This window comes from Oncorhynchus keta, chromosome 6, assembly GCF_023373465.1.
Source record: "Oncorhynchus keta strain PuntledgeMale-10-30-2019 chromosome 6, Oket_V2, whole genome shotgun sequence".
In the NCBI taxonomy this organism is placed as follows: Eukaryota; Metazoa; Chordata; class Actinopteri; order Salmoniformes; family Salmonidae; genus Oncorhynchus; species Oncorhynchus keta.
In genome coordinates, this window is record NC_068426.1 from 805,671 (window position 1) to 829,133 (window position 23,463).

At 43.3% G+C, this 23,463-nt stretch overlaps 1 protein-coding gene across 25 annotated transcripts; it reads left to right on the forward strand.

The window, feature by feature from the left end:
• LOC118380157 (protein NLRC3-like) lies at positions 1-20,841 on the forward strand. 25 transcript variants are annotated; one of them, XM_052520125.1, is made up of 11 exons: positions 1,590-1,634; positions 2,780-3,051; positions 4,060-4,151; positions 7,119-7,154; positions 8,702-10,006; positions 10,196-12,011; positions 12,202-12,375; positions 14,954-15,127; positions 15,392-15,438; positions 19,737-20,296; positions 20,333-20,841. In XM_052520125.1, the coding sequence occupies exons 5-11, from the start codon at positions 9,970-9,972 to the stop codon at positions 20,399-20,401; spliced, it is 2,877 nt and encodes a 958-aa protein (XP_052376085.1). In that variant the 5' UTR covers positions 1,590-1,634; positions 2,780-3,051; positions 4,060-4,151; positions 7,119-7,154; positions 8,702-9,969; the 3' UTR covers positions 20,402-20,841. The 25 variants fall into 25 exon arrangements, 24 of the variants coding, with proteins under 24 accessions (XP_052376087.1, XP_052376086.1, XP_052376085.1 ...); XM_052520127.1 differs by lacking the exons at positions 1,590-1,634; positions 2,780-3,051 and adding an exon at positions 1-246; XM_052520126.1 differs by lacking the exons at positions 1,590-1,634; positions 2,780-3,051 and adding an exon at positions 1,199-1,398.
• Positions 20,842-23,463: the final 2,622 nt, after the last annotated feature.

The window sequence follows — 23,463 nt, forward strand, 5'->3', positions numbered from 1 at the left end:
ACTAACAGTGAAATGCTTGGTAAACAACAGGTGTAGACTAACAGAGAAATGCTTGGTAAACAACAGGTGTAGACTAACAGTGAAATGCTTGGTAAACAACAGGTGTAGACTAACAGAGAAATGCTTGGTAAACAACAGGTGTAGACTAACAGTGAAATGCTTGGTAAACAACAGGTGTAGACTAACAGTGAAATGCTTGGTAAACAACAGGTGTAGACTAACAGGGAAATGCTTGGTAAACAACAGGTGTAGACTAACAGTGAAATGCTTGGTAAACAACAGGTGTAGACTAACAGAGAAATGCTTGGTAAACAACAGGTGTAGACTAACAACAACAGGTGTAGACTAACAGTGAAATGCTTGGTAAACAACAGGTGTAGACTAACAGTGAAATGCTTGGTAAACAACAGGTGTAGACTAACAGTGAAATGCTTGGTAAACAACAGGTGTAGACTAACAACAACAGGTGTAGACTAACAGTGAAATGCTTGGTAAACAACAGGTGTAGACTAACAGGGAAATGCTTGGTAAACAACAGGTGTAGACTAACAGTTAAATGCTTGGTAAACAACAGGTGTAGACTAACAACAACAGGTGTAGACTAACAGTGAAATGCTTGGTAAACAACAGGTGTAGACTAACAGTGAAATGCTTGGTAAACAACAGGTGTAGACTAACAGTGAAATGCTTGGTAAACAACAGGTGTAGACTAACAACAACAGGTGTAGACTAACAGTGAAATGCTTGGTAAACAACAGGTGTAGACTAACAGAGAAATGCTTGGTAAACAACAGGTGTAGACTAACAGAGAAATGCTTGGTAAACAACAGGTGTAGACTAACAGTGAAATGCTTGGTAAACAACAGGTGTAGACTAACAGTGAAATGCTTGGTAAACAACAGGTGTAGACTAACAGTGAAATGCTTGGTAAACAACAGGTGTAGACTAACAGGGAAATGCTTGGTAAACAACAGGTGTAGACTAACAACAACAGGTGTAGACTAACAACAACAGGTGTAGACTAACAACAACAGGTGTAGACTAACAGTGAAATGCTTGGTAAACAACAGGTGTAGACTAACAGGGAAATGCTTGGTAAACAACAGGTGTAGACTAACAGAGAAATGCTTGGTAAACAACAGGTGTAGACTAACAGTGAAATGCTTGGTAAACAACAGGTGTAGACTAACAACAACAGGTGTAGACTAACAGAGAAATGCTTGGTAAACAACAGGTGTGGACTAACAGGGAAATGCTTGGTAAACAACAGGTGTAGACTAACAGAGAAATGCTTGGTAAACAACAGGTGTAGACTAACAACAACAGGTGTAGACTAACAGTGAAATGCTTGGTAAACAACAGGTGTAGACTAACAGGGAAATGCTTGGTAAACAACAGGTGTAGACTAACAGTGAAATGCTTGGTAAACAACAGGTGTAGACTAACAGTGAAATGCTTGGTAAACAACAGGTGTAGACTAACAGGGAAATGCTTGGTAAACAACAGGTGTAGACTAACAGGGAAATGCTTGGTAAACAACAGGTGTAGACTAACAACAACAGGTGTAGACTAACAGTGAAATGCTTGGTAAACAACAGGTGTGGACTAACAGGGAAATGCTTGGTAAACAACAGGTGTAGACTAACAGTGAAATGCTTGGTAAACAACAGGTGTAGACTAACAGAGAAATGCTTGTAAACAACAGGTGTAGACTAACAGGGAAATGCTTGGTAAACAACAGGTGTAGACTAACAGTGAAATGCTTGGTAAACAACAGGTGTAGACTAACAACAACAGGTGTAGACTAACAGTGAAATGCTTGGTAAACAACAGGTGTAGACTAACAGAGAAATGCTTGGTAAACAACAGGTGTAGACTAACAGAGAAATGCTTGGTAAACAACAGGTGTAGACTAACAGAGAAATGCTTGGTAAACAACAGGTGTAGACTAACAGAGAAATGCTTGGTAAACAACAGGTGTAGACTAACAGAGAAATGCTTGGTAAACAACAGGTGTAGACTAACAGAGAAATGCTTGGTAAACAACAGGTGTAGACTAACAACAACAGGTGTAGACTAACAACAACAGGTGTAGACTAACAGTGAAATGCTTGGTAAACAACAGGTGTAGACTAACAGGGAGATGCTTGGTAAACAACAGGTGTAGACTAACAGTGAAATGCTTGGTAAACAATAACAGTGAAATGCTTGGTAAACAGGTGTAGACTAACAGTGAAATGCTTGGTAAACAACAGGTGTAGACTAACAGTGAAATGCTTGGTAAACAACAGGTGTAGACTAACAGTGAAATGCTTGGTAAACAACAGGTGTAGACTAACAGTGAAATGCTTGGTAAACAACAGGTGTAGACTACCAGGGAAATGCTTGGTAAACAACAGGTGTAGACTAACAGTTAAATGCTTGGTAAACAACAGGTGTAGACTAACAACAACAGGTGTAGACTAACAGTGAAATGCTTGGTAAACAACAGGTGTAGACTAACAGTGAAATGCTTGGTAAACAACAGGTGTAGACTAACAGTGAAATGCTTGGTAAACAACAGGTGTAGACTAACAGGGAGATGCTTGGTAAACAACAGGTGTAGACTAACAGTGAAATGCTTGGTAAACAACAGGTGTAGACTAACAGTGAAATGCTTGGTAAACAACAGGTGTAGACTAACAGTGAAATGCTTGGTAAACAACAGGTGTAGACTAACAGGGAAATGCTTGGTAAACAACAGGTGTAGACTAACAGGGAAATGCTTGGTAAACAACAGGTGTAGACTAACAGAGAAATGCTTGGTAAACAACAGGTGTAGACTAACAACAACAGGTGTAGACTAACAGTGAAATGCTTGGTAAACAACAGGTGTAGACTAACAGAGAAATGCTTGGTAAACAACAGGTGTAGACTAACAGGGAAATGCTTGGTAAACAACAGGTGTAGACTAACAGGGAAATGCTTGGTAAACAACAGGTGTAGACTAACAGAGAAATGCTTGGTAAACAACAGGTGTAGACTAACAGGGAAATGCTTGGTAAACAACAGGTGTAGACTAACAGTGAAATGCTTGGTAAACAACAGGTGTAGACTAACAGTGAAATGCTTGGTAAACAACAGGTGTAGACTAACAACAACAGGTGTAGACTAACAGAGAAATGCTTGGTAAACAACAGGTGTAGACTAACAGTGAAATGCTTGGTAAACAACAGGTGTAGACTAACAGTGAAATGCTTGGTAAACAACAGGTGTAGACTAACAGTGAAATGCTTGGTAAACAACAGGTGTAGACTAACAGTGAAATGCTTGGTAAACAACAGGTGTAGACTAACAGTGAAATGCTTGGTAAACAACAGGTGTAGACTAACAGAGAAATGCTTGGTAAACAACAGGTGTAGACTAACAGAGAAATGCTTGGTAAACAACAGGTGTAGACTAACAGTGAAATGCTTAGTAAACAACAGGTGTAGACTAACAGTGAAATGCTTGGTAAACAACAGGTGTAGACTAACAGTTAAATGATTGGTAAACAACAGGTGTAGACTAACAGTTAAATGCTTGGTAAACAACAGGTGTAGACTAACAACAACAGGTGTAGACTAACAGTGAAATGCTTGGTAAACAACAGGTGTAGACTAACAGTGAAATGCTTGGTAAACAACAGGTGTAGACTAACAGAGAAATGCTTGGTAAACAACAGGTGTAGACTAACAGTGAAATGCTTGGTAAACAACAGGTGTAGACTAACAGTGAAATGTTAAATGACTTGAAATGTAAACAACAGGTGTAGACTAACAGTTAAATGCTTGGTAAACAACAGGTGTAGACTAACAACAACAGGTGTAGACTAACAGTGAAATGCTTGGTAAACAACAGGTGTAGACTAACAGTGAAATGCTTGGTAATCAACAGGTGTAGACTAACAGGGAGATGCTTGGTAAACAACAGGTGTAGACTAACAGTGAAATGCTTGGTAAACAACAGGTGTAGACTAACAGAGAAATGCTTGGTAAACAACAGGTGTAGACTAACAGTGAAATGCTTGGTAAACAACAGGTGTAGACTAACAGTGAAATGCTTGGTAAACAACAGGTGTAGACTAACAACAACAGGTGTAGACTAACAGGGAAATGCTTGGTAAACAACAGGTGTAGACTAACAGTGAAATGCTTGGTAAACAACAGGTGTAGACTAACAACAACAGGTGTAGACTAACAGAGAAATGCTTGGTAAACAACAGGTGTAGACTAACAGTGAAATGCTTAGTAAACAACAGGTGTAGACTAACAGAGAAATGCTTGGTAAACAACAGGTGTAGACTAACAGTGAAATGCTTGGTAAACAACAGGTGTAGACTAACAACAACAGGTGTAGACTAACAGTGAAATGCTTGGTAAACAACAGGTGTAGACTAACAGTGAAATGCTTGGTAAACAACAGGTGTAGACTAACAGGGAAATGCTTGGTAAACAACAGGTGTAGACTAACAGTGAAATGCTTGGTAAACAACAGGTGTAGACTAACAGGGAAATGCTTGGTAAACAACAGGTGTAGACTAACAGAGAAATGCTTGGTAAACAACAGGTGTAGACTAAAACAACAGGTGTAGACTAACAGAGAAATGCTTGGTAAACAACAGGTGTAGACTAACAGTGAAATGCTTGGTAAACAACAGGTATAGACTAACAGTGAAATGCTTGGTAAACAACAGGTGTAGACTAACAGTGAAATGCTTGGTAAACAACAGGTGTAGACTAACAGTGAAATGCTTGGTAAACAACAGGTGTGGACTAACAGGGAAATGCTTGGTAAACAACAGGTGTAGACTAACAGAGAAATGCTTGGTAAACAACAGGTGTAGACTAACAACAACAGGTGTAGACTAACAGTGAAATGCTTGGTAAACAACAGGTGTAGACTGACAGTGAAATGCTTGGTAAACAACAGGTGTAGACTAACAGTGAAATGCTTGGTAAACAACAGGTGTAGACTAACAGAGAAATGCTTGGTAAACAACAGGTGTAGACTAACAACAACAGGTGTAGACTAACAGAGAAATGCTTGGTAAACAACAGGTGTAGACTAACAGTGAAATGCTTGGTAAACAACAGGTGTAGACTAACAGGGAAATGCTTGGTAAACAACAGGTGTAGACTAACAGGGAAATGCTTGGTAAACAACAGGTGTAGACTAACAGAGAAATGCTTGGTAAACAACAGGTGTAGACTAACAACAACAGGTGTAGACTAACAGAGAAATGCTTGGTAAACAACAGGTGTGGACTAACAGGGAAATGCTTGGTAAACAACAGGTGTAGACTAACAGAGAAATGCTTGGTAAACAACAGGTGTAGACTAACAACAACAGGTGTAGACTAACAGAGAAATGCTTGGTAAACAACAGGTGTAGACTAACAGAGAAATGCTTGGTAAACAACAGGTGTAGACTAACAGTGAAATGCTTGGTAAACAACAGGTGTAGACTAACAGGGAAATGCTTGGTAAACAACAGGTGTAGACTAACAGTGAAATGCTTGGTAAACAACAGGTGTAGACTAACAACAACAGGTGTAGACTAACAGTGAAATGCTTGGTAAACAACAGGTGTAGACTAACAGTGAAATGCTTGGTAAACAACAGGTGTAGACTAACAGGGAAATGCTTGGTAAACAACAGGTGTAGACTAACAGTGAAATGCTTGGTAAACAACAGGTGTGGACTAACAGGGAAATGCTTGGTAAACAACAGGTGTAGACTAACAGAGAAATGCTTGGTAAACAACAGGTGTAGACTAACAACAACAGGTGTAGACTAACAGAGAAATGCTTGGTAAACAACAGGTGTAGACTAACAGTGAAATGCTTGGTAAACAACAGGTATAGACTAACAGTGAAATGCTTGGTAAACAACAGGTGTAGACTAACAGTGAAATGCTTGGTAAACAACAGGTGTAGACTAACAGTGAAATGCTTGGTAAACAACAGGTGTGGACTAACAGGGAAATGCTTGGTAAACAACAGGTGTAGACTAACAGAGAAATGCTTGGTAAACAACAGGTGTAGACTAACAACAACAGGTGTAGACTAACAGTGAAATGCTTGGTAAACAACAGGTGTAGACTAACAGTGAAATGCTTGGTAAACAACAGGTGTAGACTAACAGTGAAATGCTTGGTAAACAACAGGTGTAGACTAACAGAGAAATGCTTGGTAAACAACAGGTGTAGACTAACAACAACAGGTGTAGACTAACAGAGAAATGCTTGGTAAACAACAGGTGTAGACTAACAGTGAAATGCTTGGTAAACAACAGGTGTAGACTAACAGGGAAATGCTTGGTAAACAACAGGTGTAGACTAACAGGGAAATGCTTGGTAAACAACAGGTGTAGACTAACAGTTAAATGCTTGGTAAACAACAGGTGTAGACTAACAACAACAGGTGTAGACTAACAGAGAAATGCTTGGTAAACAACAGGTGTGGACTAACAGGGAAATGCTTGGTAAACAACAGGTGTAGACTAACAGAGAAATGCTTGGTAAACAACAGGTGTAGACTAACAACAACAGGTGTAGACTAACAGAGAAATGCTTGGTAAACAACAGGTGTAGACTAACAGTGAAATGCTTGGTAAACAACAGGTGTAGACTAACAGTGAAATGCTTGGTAAACAACAGGTGTAGACTAACAGGGAAATGCTTGGTAAACAACAGGTGTAGACTAACAACAACAGGTGTGAAAGACTAACAGACTAACAGAAATGCTTGGTAAACAACAGGTGTAGACTAACAGTGAAATGCTTGGTAAACAACAGGTGTAGACTAACAGTGAAATGCTTGGTAAACAACAGGTGTAGACTAGAAATGCTTGGTAAACAACAGGTGTAGACTAACAGTGAAATGCTTGGTAAACAACAGGTGTAGACTAACAGGGAAATGCTTGGTAAACAACAGGTGTAGACTAACAGAGAAATGCTTGGTAAACAACAGGTGTAGACTAACAACAACAGGTGTAGACTAACAGAGAAATGCTTGGTAAACAACAGGTGTAGACTAACAGTGAAATGCTTGGTAAACAACAGGTGTAGACTAACAGTGAAATGCTTGGTAAACAACAGGTGTAGACTAACAGGGAAATGCTTGGTAAACAACAGGTGTAGACTAACAACAACAGGTGTAGACTAACAGAGAAATGCTTGGTAAACAACAGGTGTAGACTAACAGTGAAATGCTTGGTAAACAACAGGTGTAGACTAACAGTGAAATGCTTGGTAAACAACAGGTGTAGACTAACAGTGAAATGCTTGGTAAACAACAGGTGTAGACTAACAGTGAAATGCTTGGTAAACAACAGGTGTAGACTAACAACAACAGGTGTAGACTAACAGTGAAATGCTTGGTAAACAACAGGTGTAGACTAACAGTGAAATGCTTGGTAAACAACAGGTGTAGACTAACAGTGAAATGCTTGGTAAACAACAGGTGTAGACTAACAGTGAAATGCTTGGTAAACAACAGGTGTAGACTAACAGGGAAATGCTTGGTAAACAACAGGTGTAGACTAACAGTGAAATGCTTGGTAAACAACAGGTGTAGACTAACAGTGAAATGCTTGGTAAACAACAGGTGTAGACTAACAGTTAAATGCTTGGTAAACAACAGGTGTAGACTAACAACAACAGGTGTAGACTAACAGTGAAATGCTTGGTAAACAACAGGTGTAGACTAACAGTGAAATGCTTGGTAAACAACAGGTGTAGACTAACAGTGAAATGCTTGGTAAACAACAGGTGTAGACTAACAGTGAAATGCTTGGTAAACAACAGGTGTAGACTAACAGGGAAATGCTTGGTAAACAACAGGTGTAGACTAACAGTGAAATGCTTGGTAAACAACAGGTGTAGACTAACAGTGAAATGCTTGGTAAACAACAGGTGTAGACTAACAACAACAGGTGTAGACTAACAGTGAAATGCTTGGTAAACAACAGGTGTAGACTAACAGTGAAATGCTTGGTAAACAACAGGTGTGAAATGCTTAAAACAACAGGTGTAGACTAACAGTGAAATGCTTGGTAAACAACAGGTGTAGACTAACAGTGTAGACTAACAGTGAAATAAACAACAGGTGTAGACTAACAGTGAAATGCTTGGTAAACAACAGGTGTGACTAACAGTGAAATGCTTGGTAAACAACAGGTGTAGACTAACAGTGAAATGCTTGGTAAACAACAGGTGTAGACTAACAGTGAAATGCTTGGTAAACAACAGGTGGTAAACAACAGGTGTAGACTAACAGTGAAATGCTTGGTAAACAACAGGTGTAGACTAACAGTGAAATGCTTGGTAAACAACAGGTGTAGACTAACAGTGAAATGCTTGGTAAACAACAGGTGTAGACTAACAGTGAAATGCTTGGTAAACAACAGGTGTAGACTAACAGGGAAATGCTTGGTAAACAACAGGTGTAGACTAACAGTGAAATGCTTGGTAAACAACAGGTGTAGACTAACAGTGAAATGCTTGGTAAACAACAGGTGTAGACTAACAGTGAAATGCTTGGTAAACAACAGTGTGTAGACTAACAGAGAAATGCTTGGTAAACAACAGGTGTAGACTAACAGTGAAATGCTTGGTAAACAACAGGTGTAGACTAACAGAGAAATGCTTGGTAAACAACAGGTGTAGACTAACAACAACAGGTGTAGACTAGCTGATTTATCTGCCTCTTCCGAACAAAGAAAAACTGAAAAATGACACAAAGGAATAAATACACGATGAGGATACCGGGAGCTGTAAGAAAAGGCCAATGATCAAAGATCTTGAACTATTTTTTAAACTCCACATTTGAAGTTTTAATTTCTATTTTATGTCTATCTTTTCAATTATATTTAAATCGTATTCTGATTGTTTCATAATTTTCGATGATATTCTGATTTAATGTCTTCAGTTTCGGTTGGAAAGGAAAGGGTTAACGAGGGGGGGGGATCCAATCATGAGTTTTCTATGCCGGTCTCCGGGGAGATAAAACTAGCTATCTAGTTTAGCCATTGTAAAGGAAAAATGTATCCTACACTATGATTTCTTCCGTTAATATAAAGTGTGTTGAAAACAAATTTTTATTGTAGATTTGACGTGGTAAACGAGGCAATTAAAGAATTTCTTTAATTTCTACGGCATCATCTTCAAATAGATAAATCACTTTTAGTCTGCTCAAGAAGAACGTATTAAACATGACATTTTCCGCTTAACGATAGATCAGCTGGCGATTAATTCATTGGTAGATCAGCTGGCGATTAATTCATTGGTAGATCAGCTGGCGATTAATTCATTGGTAGATCAGCTGGCGATTAATTCATTGGTAGATCAGCTGGCGATTAATTCATTGGTAGATCAGCTGGCGATTAATTCATTGGTAGATCAGCTGGCGATTAATTCATTGGTAGATCAGCTGGCGATTAATTCATTGGTAGATCAGCTGGCGATTAATTCATTGGTAGATCAGCTGGCGATTAATTCATTGGTAGATCAGCTGGCGATTTAATGAATTGGTCGTCAGTGATTGGTCCATGGATGGCTTCCTTATAACCAGGAAACAAGACTTGTAACCTGTTTTATTCTGTCCACAGAGTCCAATGTGAGAAACTACAGGTTGAGGCTGCCCAGAATCAACGAACGGATCTGAACTCAATATTCAGGGTTTCGCTGATTTATCATACAAACTTATATCAAATTAACTCCACAAATAACACACCAGAGTACATTTAGTTTTGATGAACTGTTCTGGGTTTGTTGTCCATTTCAGGTGCTTGAAGACCGGGTCGTTGTTTTGGTAAAACGTGAGTTGAAGAGGTTCAAGAGGATACTGAGTGAAGTTCAGAGGGAGGATGAGGAAGATGGTGAAGATGAGAAGCAGGAGAGCAGTGCCAGAGATGGTGCTCTGAAGATCACACTGCACATCCTGAGGAACATGAACCAGAAGGAGCTCGCTGACACACTGGAGAACAGTAAGACCGACCATTAATGTCTACAAATGATTAACATACCGAGAGAGATCTCTACAATTTTCCTGCTATTCACAAGCAATTTACATGTCCACAGGAAAAAAAACTAGTAGAATAATTTATAATATATTCTTCATTGAAACTTTTGACTTTGTTGTGTGACATGTTAACGTGGATGATCTGCATTGTCAGGTCTTCTAGGAGAACTTGTTGCATGTCAACAGAAACTCAAATACAATCTGAAGAGGAAATGTAAGAATGTGTTTGAGGGAATAGCCAAGCAAGGAAACCCAACCCTTCTCAGTAAGATCTACACAGAGCTTTACATCACAGAGGGTGGAAGTGGAGATGTCAATCATGAACATGAGGTGAGACAGATCGAGGTAACGTCCAAGAGACCAGCAACACAAGAGACGCCAATCAAATGCAACGACATCTTTAAAGCTTTACCTGGACAAGACAAAGAAATCAGGACTGTGTTGACAAAGGGTGTCGCTGGCATTGGAAAAACTATCTCTGTGCAGAAGTTAATTCTGGACTGGGCTGAAGGAAAAGGAAATCAGGATATCCAATTGATATTTCCACTTCCTTTTCGAGATCTGAATATGATGAAGGGGAATAAATACACCTTGATGGAATTTCTTCATCACTTTTTCACGGAAACCAAAGAATCAGGAATCTCCAACTTTGACAAGTACAAGGTTCTGTTTGTTTTAGATGGTCTGGATGAGTGTCGACTTCCTCTGGAATTCAAGACCAATGAGCACTGTTGTGATGTCACAAAGTCAACGTCAGTGGACGTGCTGCTGACAAACCTCATCAAGGGGAATCTTCTTCCGTCCGCTCTCCTCTGGATAACCTCCCGACCAGCAGCAGCCAATCAGATCCCTCCTGAGTGCGTTGACCAGGTGACAGAGATACGAGGGTTCAATGACCAACAGAAGGAGGAGTACTTTAAGAAGAGATACCACGACGAGCAGAACATGGCCAACAGAATCATCTCGCACATAAAGACATCAAGAAGCCTCTACATCATGTGCCACATCCCAGTGTTCTGTTGGATCTCTGCCACTGTCCTAGAGACACTGTTGGGTGACGCACTGAGCGGAGAGATGCCCAAGACTCTGACTCAAATGTACAAACACTTCCTCATCTTTACCATACTGCACAAAAAACAGAAATTTCCCCAAGGACCAGAGGAAGCTGAGTCAGATTCACAGATGAAAACAGACGAGGAGATCCTCCTGAAACTGGGAGAACTGGCTTTCAGACAGCTGGAAAAGGGGAATCTGATATTCTACGAGAAAGACCTGAGAGAGTGTGGCATTGATGTCGCAGAAGCGTCCGTCTACTCAGGAGTGTGTACACAGATCTTCAGAGAGGAGAATGGGCTGTACCAGGAGAAGCTGTACTGCTTTGTTCATCTGAGCATCCAGGAGTTTCTGGCTGCTGTGTACGTGTTTGTCACATTCAACAACGACCGTTTAAATCTAATGGCAGAACCTGAAACCACCACCAGAAACCACCAGATGTCTGGTGACAACCTACAGACGAACCTCCACAAGAGTGCAGTGGATAAGGCCTTACAGAGTGAGAACGGTCACCTGGACCTGTTCCTCCGCTTCCTTCTGGGTCTCTCGCTGGACTCCAATCAGACTTTTCTACCAGGCCTACTGACACAGATAGGAAGCAAGTCACAGACCAATGAGATGACAATCAATCACATCAAGGAGAAGATCAGGGAGAATCTCTCTCCAGAGAGGAGCATCAATCTGTTCCACTGTCTGAATGAGCTGAATGACCGTTCTCTAGTGGAGGAGATCCAAAGCTACCTGAGATCAGGAAGTCTCTCAGAAGACACACTGTCACCTGCACAGTGGTCAGCTCTGGTCTTTGTGTTGCTGACTTCAGAAGAGGAGCTGGATGTGTTTGACCTGAAGAAATACTCCAGATCAGAGGAAGGTCTTCTGAGGCTGATGCCAGTGGTCAAAGCCTCCAGGACAGTCCTGTAAGTGTCGATTTGATTAATAATATTCTGTTTTGAAGTAGATGAAGCTTCCATGACAGAATTTAATTACTACAATCTAAAGTTGACAGCAATATTGGCACGGGGGATGAGGTTACACCCAGAATTGATAATCACAACAGACACCCATTATTGAACATGACTGATTCTGAACTGGTTTGCCATTATCTAGGCTAAACGGATGTAACCTCACAGAGAGATGCTGTGAAGCGTTAGCCTCTGTTCTCAGTTCAAACCCCTCCCAGCTGAGAGAACTGGACCTGAGTGAAAATGACCTGCAGGATTCAGGAGTGAAGCTGCTCTCTGCTGGACTGGAGAGTCCGAACTGTAAACTGGAGACACTGAGGTTAGTATTTTCCTCTTTGTGTTTGTGATCTTGGAGTAAAAAAGGGTCTTGCATACATACCAGGTAACACTTCAAAAAGGCAGGTAGCCTAGTGGTTAGAGTGTAGGGGCGGCAGGTAGCCTAGTGGTTAGAGTGGAGGGGAGGCAGGTAGCCTAGTGGTTAGAGTGGAGGGGCGGCAGGTAGCCTAGTGGTTAGAGTGGAGGGGCGGCAGGTAGCCTAGTGGTTAGAGTGGAGGGGCGGCAGGTAGCCTAGTGGTTAGTGGAGGGGCGGCAGGTAGCCTAGTGGTTAGAGTGGAGGGGCGGCAGGTAGCCTAGTGGTTAGAGTGGAGGGGCGGCAGGTAGCCTAGTGGTTAGAGTGGAGGGGCGGCAGGTAGCCTAGTGGTTAGAGTGGAGGGGCGGCAGGTAGCCTAGTGGTTAGAGTGGAGGGGCGGCAGGTAGCCTAGTGGTTAGTGTGGAGGGGCGGCAGGTAGCCTAGTGGTTAGTGTGGAGGGGCGGCAGGTAGCCTAGTGGTTAGTGTGGAGGGGCGGCAGGTAGCCTAGTGGTTAGAGTGAGGGGCGGCAGGTAGCCTAGTGGTTAGAGTGGAGGGGCGGCAGGTAGCCTAGTGGTTAGTGTGGAGGGGCGGCAGGTAGCCTAGTGGTTAGTGTGGAGGGGCGGCAGGTAGCCTAGTGGTTAGTGTGGAGGGGCGGCAGGTAGCCTAGTGGTTAGAGTGGAGGGGCAGGTAGCCTAGTGGTTAGAGTGGAGGGGCGGCAGGTAGCCTAGTGGTTAGTGTGGAGGGCGGCAGGTAGCCTAGTGGTTAGAGTGGAGGGGCGGCAGGTAGCCTAGTGGTTAGAGTGGAGGGGCGGCAGGTAGCCTAGTGGTTAGAGTGGAGAGGCGGCAGGTAGCCTAGTGGTTAGTGTGGAGGGGCGGCAGGTAGCCTAGTGGTTAGAGTGGAGGGCGGCAGGTAGCCTAGTGGTTAGAGTGGAGGGGCGGCAGGTAGCCTAGTGGTTAGAGTGGAGGGGCGGCAGGTAGCCTAGTGGTTAGAGTGGAGGGGCGGCAGGTAGCCTAGTGGTTAGAGTGGAGGGGCGGCAGGTAGCCTAGTGGTTAGAGTGGAGGGGCGGCAGGTAGCCTAGTGGTTAGAGTGGAGGGGCGGCAGGTAGCCTAGTGGTTAGAGTGGAGGGGCGGCAGGTAGCCTAGTGGTTAGAGTGGAGGGGCGGCAGGTAGCCTAGTGGTTAGAGTGGAGGGGCGGCAGGTAGCCTAGTGGTTAGTGTGGAGGGGCGGCAGGTAGCCTAGTGGTTAGAGTGGAGGGGCGGCAGGCAGCCTAGTGGTTAGAGTGGAGGGGCGGCAGGCAGCCTAGTGGTTAGAGTGGAGGGGCGGCAGGTAGCCTAGTGGTTAGAGTGGAGGGGCGGCAGGTAGCCTAGTGGTTAGAGTGGAGGGGCGGCAGGTAGCCTAGTGGTTAGAGTGGAGGGGCGGCAGGTAGCCTAGTGGTTAGAGTGGAGGGGCGGCAGGTACCTAGTGGTTAGATTGGAGGGGCGGCAGGTAGCCTAGTGGGTAGAATGGAGGGGCGGCAGGTAGCCTAGTGGTTAGAGTGGAGGGGCGGCAGGTAGCCTAGTGGTTAGAGTGTAGAGGCGGTAGTTGGCCTAGTGGTTAGAGTGGAGGGGCGGCAGGTAGCCTAGTGGTTAGAGTGTAGAGGCGGCAGTTGGCCTCGTGGTTAGAGCGTTGGACTAGTAACCAAAAGGTTGCTAGATCAAATCCCTGAGCTGACAAGATAAAAATCTGTCGTTCTGTCCCTGAACAAGGCAGTTAACCCACTGTTCCTAGACCAGTTAACCCACTGTTCCTAGACCAGTTAACCCACTGTTCCTAGGCCAGTTAACCCACTGTTCCTAGACCAGTTAACCCACTGTTCCTAGGCCAGTTAACCCACTGTTCCTAGGCCAGTTAACCCACTGTTCCTAGGCCAGTTAACCCACTGTTCCTCGGCCAGTTAACCCACTGTTCCTAGGCCAGTTAACCCACAGTTCCTAGGCCAGTTAACCCACAGTTCCTAGGCCAGTTAACCCACAGTTCCTAGGCCAGTTAACCCACTGTTCCTAGACCAGTTAACCCACTGTTCCTAGACCAGTTAACCCACTGTTCCTAGACCAGTTAACCCACTGTTCCTAGACCAGTTAACCCACTGTTCCTAGCCCAGTTAACCCACTGTTCCTAGCCCAGTTAACCCACTGTTCCTAGCCCAGTTAACCCACTGTTCCTAGACCAGTTAGCCCACTGTTCCTAGACCAGTTAGCCCACTGTTCCTAGACCAGTTAGCCCACTGTTCCTAGACCAGTTAGCCCACTGTTCCTAGACCAGTTAACCCACTGTTCCTAGACCAGTTAACCCACTGTTCCTAGACCAGTTAACCCACTGTTCCTAGACCAGTTAACCCACTGTTCCTAGACCAGTTAACCCACTGTTCCTAGATCAGTTAACCCACTGTTCCTAGACCAGTTAACCCACTGTTCCTAGGCAGTCATTGTAAACAAGAATATGTTCTTAACTGCCTAGTTTAAATAAAGGTTAAATCACATTTTGAGAATGAAATGAAATCCATTCTGCAGGTTGTCATTCTGTTTAGTCACAGAGGAAGGCTGTGGTTCTCTGGCTTCAGCTCTGAGGTCAAACCCCTCCCACCTAAGAGAGCTGGACCTTACCCACAATCACCCAGGAGACTCCGGAGTGAAGCTGCTCTCTGCTGTCGTGGAAGATCCACAATATAAACTGGAGAAACTCAGGTAAACACTGCAACTCCTATACAACTAAATATTCAGACTTTTTTTTTAAACATGAAAAATAGTAGGGGAAGAAAAATAAAATGTTTTATTTATTTATTTATTTATTTATTTACAAACTGTTGTTTTTTAGATAATTATTTATGCATGGGCTAAAATAGTTTTGCATCAAATGAGGTCTGGTATTATCCAAATAATAATATAATCAAATATGATATCACTTGTCTAAAACCCATAAAATGTGTGTCTCTTCTTCTGATTTCTCAGTGTGGATCATAATTCCGAGTGTTGGTTAAAATCAGCACTTAAGAAATGTAAGTTTGGGTGTAAATTAAACACTGCTTCTGACAAGACTTCTTGCCTCCTGTTCCTGTTCCTGTTCCTCTTCCTGTTTATGTTCTTGTTTCTCTTCCTGTTCCTCTTCCTGTTCCTCTTCCTGTTTCTGTTCCTGTTTCTGTTCCTCTTCCTGTTCTTGTTTCTGTTCCTCTTCCTCTTCCTGTTTCTGTTCTTGTTTCTGTTCCTCTTCCTGTTCCTCTTCCTGTTCCTCTTCCTGTTCCTGTTCCTGTTCCTGTTCCTGTTCCTCTTCCTGTTCCTCTTCCTGTTCCTCTTCCTGTTCCTGTTCCTGTTTCTGTTTCTGTTCCTGTTCCTCTTCCTCTTTCTGTTCCTGTTCCTCTTCCTGTTTCTGTTCCTCTTTCTGTTCCTGTTCCTCTTCCTCTTTCTGTTCCTCTTCCTGTTCTGTTCCTGTTTCTGTTTCTCTTCCTGTTCCTCTTCCTGTTCCTCTTCCTGTTCCTCTTCCTGTTCCTGTTCCTCTTCCTGTTCCTCTTCCTGTTCCTCTTCCTGTTCCTCTTCCTGTTTCTGTTCCTGTTTCTGTTCCTGTTCCTGTTTCTGTTCCTTTTCCTGTTCCTCTTTCTGTTCCTGTTCCTCTTCCTCTTTCTGTTCCTGTTCCTCTTCCTGTTCCTGTTCCTCTTTCTGTTCCTGTTCCTGTTCCTGCCCATTAATGGACCATTCTAAATGGAAACACATTTTTACATATTAGTAAAGAGAATAGTTTGATTGGTTAAAATATAATCATTTGATGAGAGAACAGTGGTTAGAGTCTAGTGGTTAGAGTCTAGTGGTTAGAGTCTAGTGGTTAGAGTCTAGTGGTTAGAGTCTAGTGGTTAGAGTCTAGTGGTTAGAGTCTAGTGGTTAGAGTCTAGTGGTTAGAGTCTAGTGGTTAGAGTCTAGTGGTTAGAGTCTAGTGGTTAGAGTCTAGTGGTTAGGGAGTCTAGTGGTTAGAGTCTAGTGGTTAGAGTCTAGTGGTTAGAGTCTAGTGGTTAGAGTCTAGTGGTTAGAGTCTAGTGGTTAGAGTCTAGTGGTTAGAGTCTAGTGGTTAGAGTGTAGGGGTGACAGGGTTAGAGTCTAGTGGTTAGAGTCTAGTGGTTAGAGTCTAGTGGTTAGAGTCTAGTGGTTAGAGTCTAGTGGTTAGAGTCTAGTGGTTAGAGTCTAGTGGTTAGAGTCTAGTGGTTAGAGTCTAGTGGTTAGAGTGGAGGGGTGACAGGGTAGCCTAGTGGTTAGAGTCTAGTGGTTAGAGTCTAGTGGTTAGAGTGGAGGGGTGGCAGGTAGCCTAGTGGTTAGAGCGTTGGACTAGTAACCGGAAGGTTGCAAGTTCAAATGCCTGAGCTGACAAGGTACAAATGAGACAAGAGTGTAACTACTACCATGAAATTGGGGATAACATTAGTGGTTATTTATACAATAAATAATGAATAAAATAGAAAGTTTAATTATATTCCTTTTATCTGAATAAAATAGGATGTTTTTCCCATTCCGGAGCGAGTGCATGAAGTAGATATTTAAAAGAGTAAAAGTGATCATTTGAAAAGGTCATAAAAGGTCATAAAAGGTCAATTTAGAGTTATTTGTCCTATTTAGTTGTGAATGATAGCAACCTTTAGACATTTACATTTACATTTAAGTCATTTAGCAGACGCTCTTATCCAGAGCGACTTACAAATTGAATGTGTTAGAAATCAAACCATATATTTGGGCTGCATGACGGGACTGTAGACTATTGATGATAATAGCACCGGATGATATGTTATTATTTTAAAATAAAAAATAGTATACTATAAAATCATATCATTTTAAAATAATAGCACCGGACTTAACATACAGTATCTAGTCTGATAAATTAACAAGTCTATAGTCTATAGTCAGATAACATACAGTATCTAGTCTGATAAATGAACAAGTCTACAGCCTACAGTCTATAGCCAGATAACATACAGTATCTAGTCTGATAAATGAACAAGTCTACAGCCTACAGTCTATAGCCAGATAACATACAGTATCTAGTCTGATAAATGTATCTAGTCTGAAAAATGAACAAGTCTACAATAGACAGATAACAAGTCTACAGCCTACAGTCTATAGCCAGATAACATACAGTATCTAGTCTGATAAATGAACAAGTCTACAGTCTATAGCCAGATAACATACAGTATCTAGTCTGATAAATGAACAAGTCTACAGCCTACAGTCTATAGCCAGATAACATACAGTATCTAGTCTGATAAATGAACAAGTCTACAGCCTACAGTCTATAGCCAGATAACATACAGTATCTAGTCTGATAAATGAACAAGTCTACAGCCTACAGTCTATAGCCAGATAACATACAGTATCTAGTCTGATAAATGAACAAGTCTACAGTCTATAGCCAGATAACATACAGTATCTAGTCTGATAAATGAACAAGTCTACAGCCTATAGCATATAGCCAGATAACATACAGTATCTAGTCTGATAAATTAACAAGTCTACAGTCTATAGCCAGATAACATACAGTATCTAGTCTGATAAATGAACAAGTCTACAGCCTATAGCATATAGCCAGATAACATACAGTAGACCAAGTCATATTCTGTTCTTCCTATCATAATGTCTCTTTAGACCTGAATAAAATTAAATCATGGATTTATTGACATCAATGGCTCGTATTTAGCTTGGAGGCCTGGAGATACTAAATGTGTTTATGTTAATTAACGGTAAATTACCGTGAGACCAGCAGTCTTTTGCATGACAATAACCGGCTGACAAAATGTCTTAGCGCCAGCGGCTTGGTTGGGTTGTGTTTCAGAGGACGCACACCTCTCCCGAGTCCGTACGGGAGTTGCAGCGATGAGACAAGAGTGTAACTACTACCATGAAACAGCCATATAAAATATATTAAAAAAAAAAAAAATGTTATCCCCAATTTCATGGTAGTAGTTACACTCTTGTCTCATCGCTGAAACTCCCGTACGGACTCGGGAGAGGCGTGCGTCCTCTGAAACACAACCCAGCCAAGCCGCACTGCTTCTTGACACAATGCACATCCAACCCAGAAGCCAGCCGCACCAATGTGTCCGAGGAAACACCTAGCGACCTGGTGAATGTGCACTGCACCTTACACGCCACAGGAGTCGCGAGTGCGCGATGAGACAAGGATATCCCTGCTGGCCAAACCCTCCCTAAGCCGGACGACGCTGGGTCAATTGTGCATCGCCCCACGGACCTCACGGTCGCGGCCGGCTGCGACAGAACCTGGACTCGAACCCAGAGTGTCTGGTGTCACAGCTAGCGCTGCGATGCAGTGCCTTAGACTCACCCGGGAGGCCACTGCCATATAAAATATAACTAACCATATTATTAGCTTGAACAACAATGACTAGCTAACTACGGATTCTGATTTTTCCGAGTACTCGGCCCACCCCGAGTTACCAGAACTCATCCTGTAAAGTCTTGTTTTCAGTTGCTTTGTATATCCAAAAATTTGCTTGAGATAATCTGACTGCAACACTGCTGACTGAGTCCACATTGCTTGACATGGGTCGTATTCAAAGAACCGCCAGTCCACGTTGCTTGACATGGGTCGTATTCAAAGAACCGCCAGTCCATGTTGCTTGACATGGGTCGTATTCAAAGAACCGCCAGTCCATGTTGCTTGACATGGGTCGTTTTCAAAGAACCGCCAGTCCACGTTGCTTGACATGGGTCGTATTCAAAGAACCGCCAGTCCATGTTGCTTGACATGGGTCGTATTCAAAGAACCGCCAGTCCATGTTGCTTGACATGGGTCGTATTCAAAGAACCGCCAGTCCATGTTGCTTGACATGGGTCGTTTTCAAAGAACCGCCAGTCCGTTGCTTGACATGGGTCGTATTCAAAGAACCGCCAGTCCGTTGCTTGACATGGGTCGTATTCAAAGAACCGCCAGTCCATGTTGCTTGACATGGGTCGTATTCAAAGAACCGCCAGTCCGTTGCTTAACATGGGTCGTATTCAAAGAACCGCCAGTCCATGTTGCTTGACATGGGTCGTATTCAAAGAACCGCCAGTCCATGTTGCTTGACATGGGTCGTATTCAAAGAACCGCCAGTCAAGGTGAGCTTCCTGCCCACTCAGTCTGTCTTTCCAGACTTCCTAGTAGTTTGACATGAGAAGAAAAAAGTACTTCTTCAATATTATGGGTGATGTTTTAGCCATTCAAAAGTCTGGGATTCAGAAATATTTTTCTGTTGTTGTGACTTTTAACTCTCCCAGATTCTGAGGTGAAATTGAATTGATGATTTTATTGTCTTTCTGTCAGATGCCTGTCAATTGACACTGGATCCAAACACAGCATTCAAAAACCTCTCTCTGTCTGAGGAGAACAGAAAGGTGACACGGGTGGAAGAGGAGCAGACGTATCCTGACCACACAGAGAGATTTGAGAACTGGGATCAGGTGCTGTGTAGAGAGGCTCTGACTGGACGCTGTTACTGGGAGGTGGAGTGGATGGGGCACGAGGTCCATATTGGTGTAACATACAGTGGAATAGGAAGAGAAGGAAGGGGTCATGACTGTGGGCTTGGATACAATAACAAGTCCTGGACTCTTAGTTGTAATAATGATATTTACACTGCCAGGTACAATAAGAAGCCCACAACCGTACCTGACCACGCCTTCCGCTCCCACAGAATAGGAGTGTATCTGGACTGGCCGGCCGGCACTCTGTCCTTCTACAGCGTTTCCTCTGACACAATGACCCACCTGCACACATTCCACTCCACATTCACTGAGCCCCTCTATCCAGCATTTCGGATCTGGTACTGTGGCGCCTCTCTGTCCCTGTGCCAGGTACTGCTGAGCCAGGTACTGCTGAGCCAGGTACCGCTGAGCCAGGTACCGCTACCGCTGAGCCAGGTACCGCTGAGCCAGGTACCGCTAAGCCAGGTATCGCTGTGCCCCAGTGAATACAAAGAAAGTATTTAAATGACAAATTAACTGAAGCTTTGACAAACAGAACCAAATCTTGTGGGAGCTCTGGCCTCAGGCCAGTGACATGTTTTCATCTGTCACAAGGGGAACTGTAGAGCACTTTAAAGCTTAGATGTAGTTGGCATATATCCATTGTGCACTTATCAGGAGTTGACTGTATTTTGTGTTTGAGTTATTCAAGTATCAAACTATCAGTATTCTGAGTTCAGTTATATGCTAGATTTGTAGAATGTAAAATATGACATTTTCAGTTCTAGATCTGTTATATTATTACTAGTTAAAAAAAAGCCTTTGTTTTGTAGATCAAACTTTGATGCGACAACACATTTTTTTGTGTGTAGAGATTCTGACGTTTAACCTGAGTTTTATTCTTGGATCGCTGATTCGCTCGTTCATGCCTGCCTTCACAGCAAAGGGAATGAGTTCGTTCATGCCTGCCTTCACAGCAAAGGCAATGAGTTCGTTCATACCTGCCTTCACAGCAAAGGGAATGAGTTCGTTCATACCTGCCTTCACAGCAAAGGGAATGAGTTCATTCATGCCTGCCTTCACAGCAAAGGGAATGAGTTCGTTCATGCCTGCCTTCAGAGCAAAGGGAATGAGTTCGTTCATGCCTGCCTTCACAGCAAAGGGAATGAGTTCGTTCATACCTGCCTTCACAGCAAAGGGAATGAGTTCATTCATGCCTGCCTTCACAGCAAAGGGAATGAGTTCATTCATGCCTGCCTTCACAGCAAAGGGAATGAGTTGGTTCATGCCTGCCTTCACAGCAAAGGGAATGAGTTCATTCATGCCTGCCTTCACAGCAAAGGGAATGAGTTCATTCATGCCTGCCTTCACAGCAAAGGGAATGAGTTCATTCATGCCTGCCTTCACAGCAAAGGGAATGAGTTGGTTCATGCCTGCCTTCACAGCAAAGGGAATGAGTTCATTCATGCCTGCCTTCACAGCAAAGGGAATGAGTTCGTTCATGCCTGCCTTCACAGCAAAGGGAATGAGTTCGTTCATGCCTGCCTTCACAGCAAAGGGAATGAGTTTGTTCATGCCTGCCTTCACAGCAAAGGGAATGAGTTCGTTCATGCCTGCCTTCACAGCAAAGGGAATGAGTTCGTTCATGCCTGCCTTCACAGCAAAGGGAATGAGTTCGTTCATGCCTGCCTTCACAGCAAAGGGAATGAGTTCGTTCATGCCTGTCTTCACAGCAAAGGGAATGAGTTCGTTCATGCCTGCCTTCACAGCAAAGGGAATGAGTTCATTCATGCCTGCCTTCACAGCAAAGGGAATGAGTTCATTCATGCCTGCCTTCACAGCAAAGGGAATGAGTTCATTCATGCCTGCCTTCACAGCAAAGGGAATGAGTTCATTCATGCCTGCCTTCACAGCAAAGGGAATGAGTTCATTCATGCCTGCCTTCACAGCAAAGGGAATGAGTTCGTTCATGCCTGCCTTCACAGCAAAGGGAATGAGTTCGTTCATGCCTGCCTTCACAGCAAAGGGAATGAGTTCGTTCATGCCTGCCTTCACAGCAAAGGGAATGAGTTCGTTCATGCCTGCCTTCACAGCAAAGGGAATGAGTTGGTTCATGCCTGCCTTCACAGCAAAGGGAATGAGTTGGTTCATGCCTGCCTTCACAGCAAAGGGAATGAGTTGGTTCATGCCTGCCTTCACAGCAAAGGGAATGAGTTGGTTCATGCCTGCCTTCACAGCAAAGGGAATGAGTTGGTTCATGCCTGCCTTCACAGCAAAGGGAATGAGTTCGTTCATGCCTGCCTTCACAGCAAAGGGAATGAGTTGGTTCATGCCTGCCTTCACAGCAAAGGGAATGAGTTCGTTCATGCCTGCCTTCACAGCAAAGGGAATGAGTTCGTTCATGCCTGCCTTCACAGCAAAGGGAATGAGTTCGTTCATGCCTGCCTTCACAGCAAAGGGAATGAGTTCGTTCATGCCTGCCTTCACAGCAAAGGGAATGAGTTCGTTCATGCCTGCCTTCACAGCAAAGGGAATGAGTTCGTTCATGCCTGCCTTCACAGCAAAGGGAATGAGTTCGTTCATGCCTGCCTTCACAGCAAAGGGAATGAGTTCGTTCATGCCTGCCTTCACAGCAAAGGGAATGAGTTCGTTCATGCCTGCCTTCACAGCAAAGGGAATGAGTTCGTTCATGCCTGCCTTCACAGCAAAGGGAATGAGTTCGTTCATGCCTGCCTTCACAGCAAAGGGAATGTCAGTTACCTTGTTCATGCCTGCCTTCACAGCAAAGGGAATGAGTTCGTTCATGCCTGCCTTCACAGCAAAGGGAATGAGTTCGTTCATGCCTGCCTTCACAGCAAAGGGAATGAGTTCGTTCATGCCTGCCTTCACAGCAAAGGGAATGAGTTCGTTCATGCCTGCCTTCACAGCAAAGGGAATGAGTTCGTTCATGCCTGCCTTCACAGCAAAGGGAATGAGTTCGTTCATGCCTGCCTTCACAGCAAAGGGAATGAGTTCGCCTCATGCCTGCCTTCACAGCAAAGGGAATGAGCGTTCATGCCTGCCTTCACAGCAAAGGGAATGAGTTCGTTCATGCCTGCCTTCACAGCAAAGGGAATGAGTTCGTTCATGCCTGCCTTCACAGCAAAGGGAATGAGTTCGTTCATGCCTGCCTTCACAGCAAAGGGAATGAGTTCGTTCATGCCTGCCTTCACAGCAAAGGGAATGAGTTCGTTCATGCCTGCCTTCACAGCAAAGGGAATGAGTTCATTCATGCCTGCCTTCACAGCAAAGGGAATGAGTTCATACATACCTGCCTTCACAGCAAAGGGAATACGTTAATTTAACTGTGGATTTAAAATACAGTGAATATTATGTGTTGTCTCAATGTAAAACTACACCACAAAGGAAGATTCCTTAGACAACACTCAGGGAGAAAGACCGTGGCAGGTGGGGGCGTGGAGTAATGGAGTGATGTTTTTACATAGAATATGTACATAAAAAATATCTAATCAATTTTAATTTTTATATGCCAAAGAAAATGAAAGCGGTTCTTTTTTTTCTTTTTTTTTATCTTTTCAATAAATAAA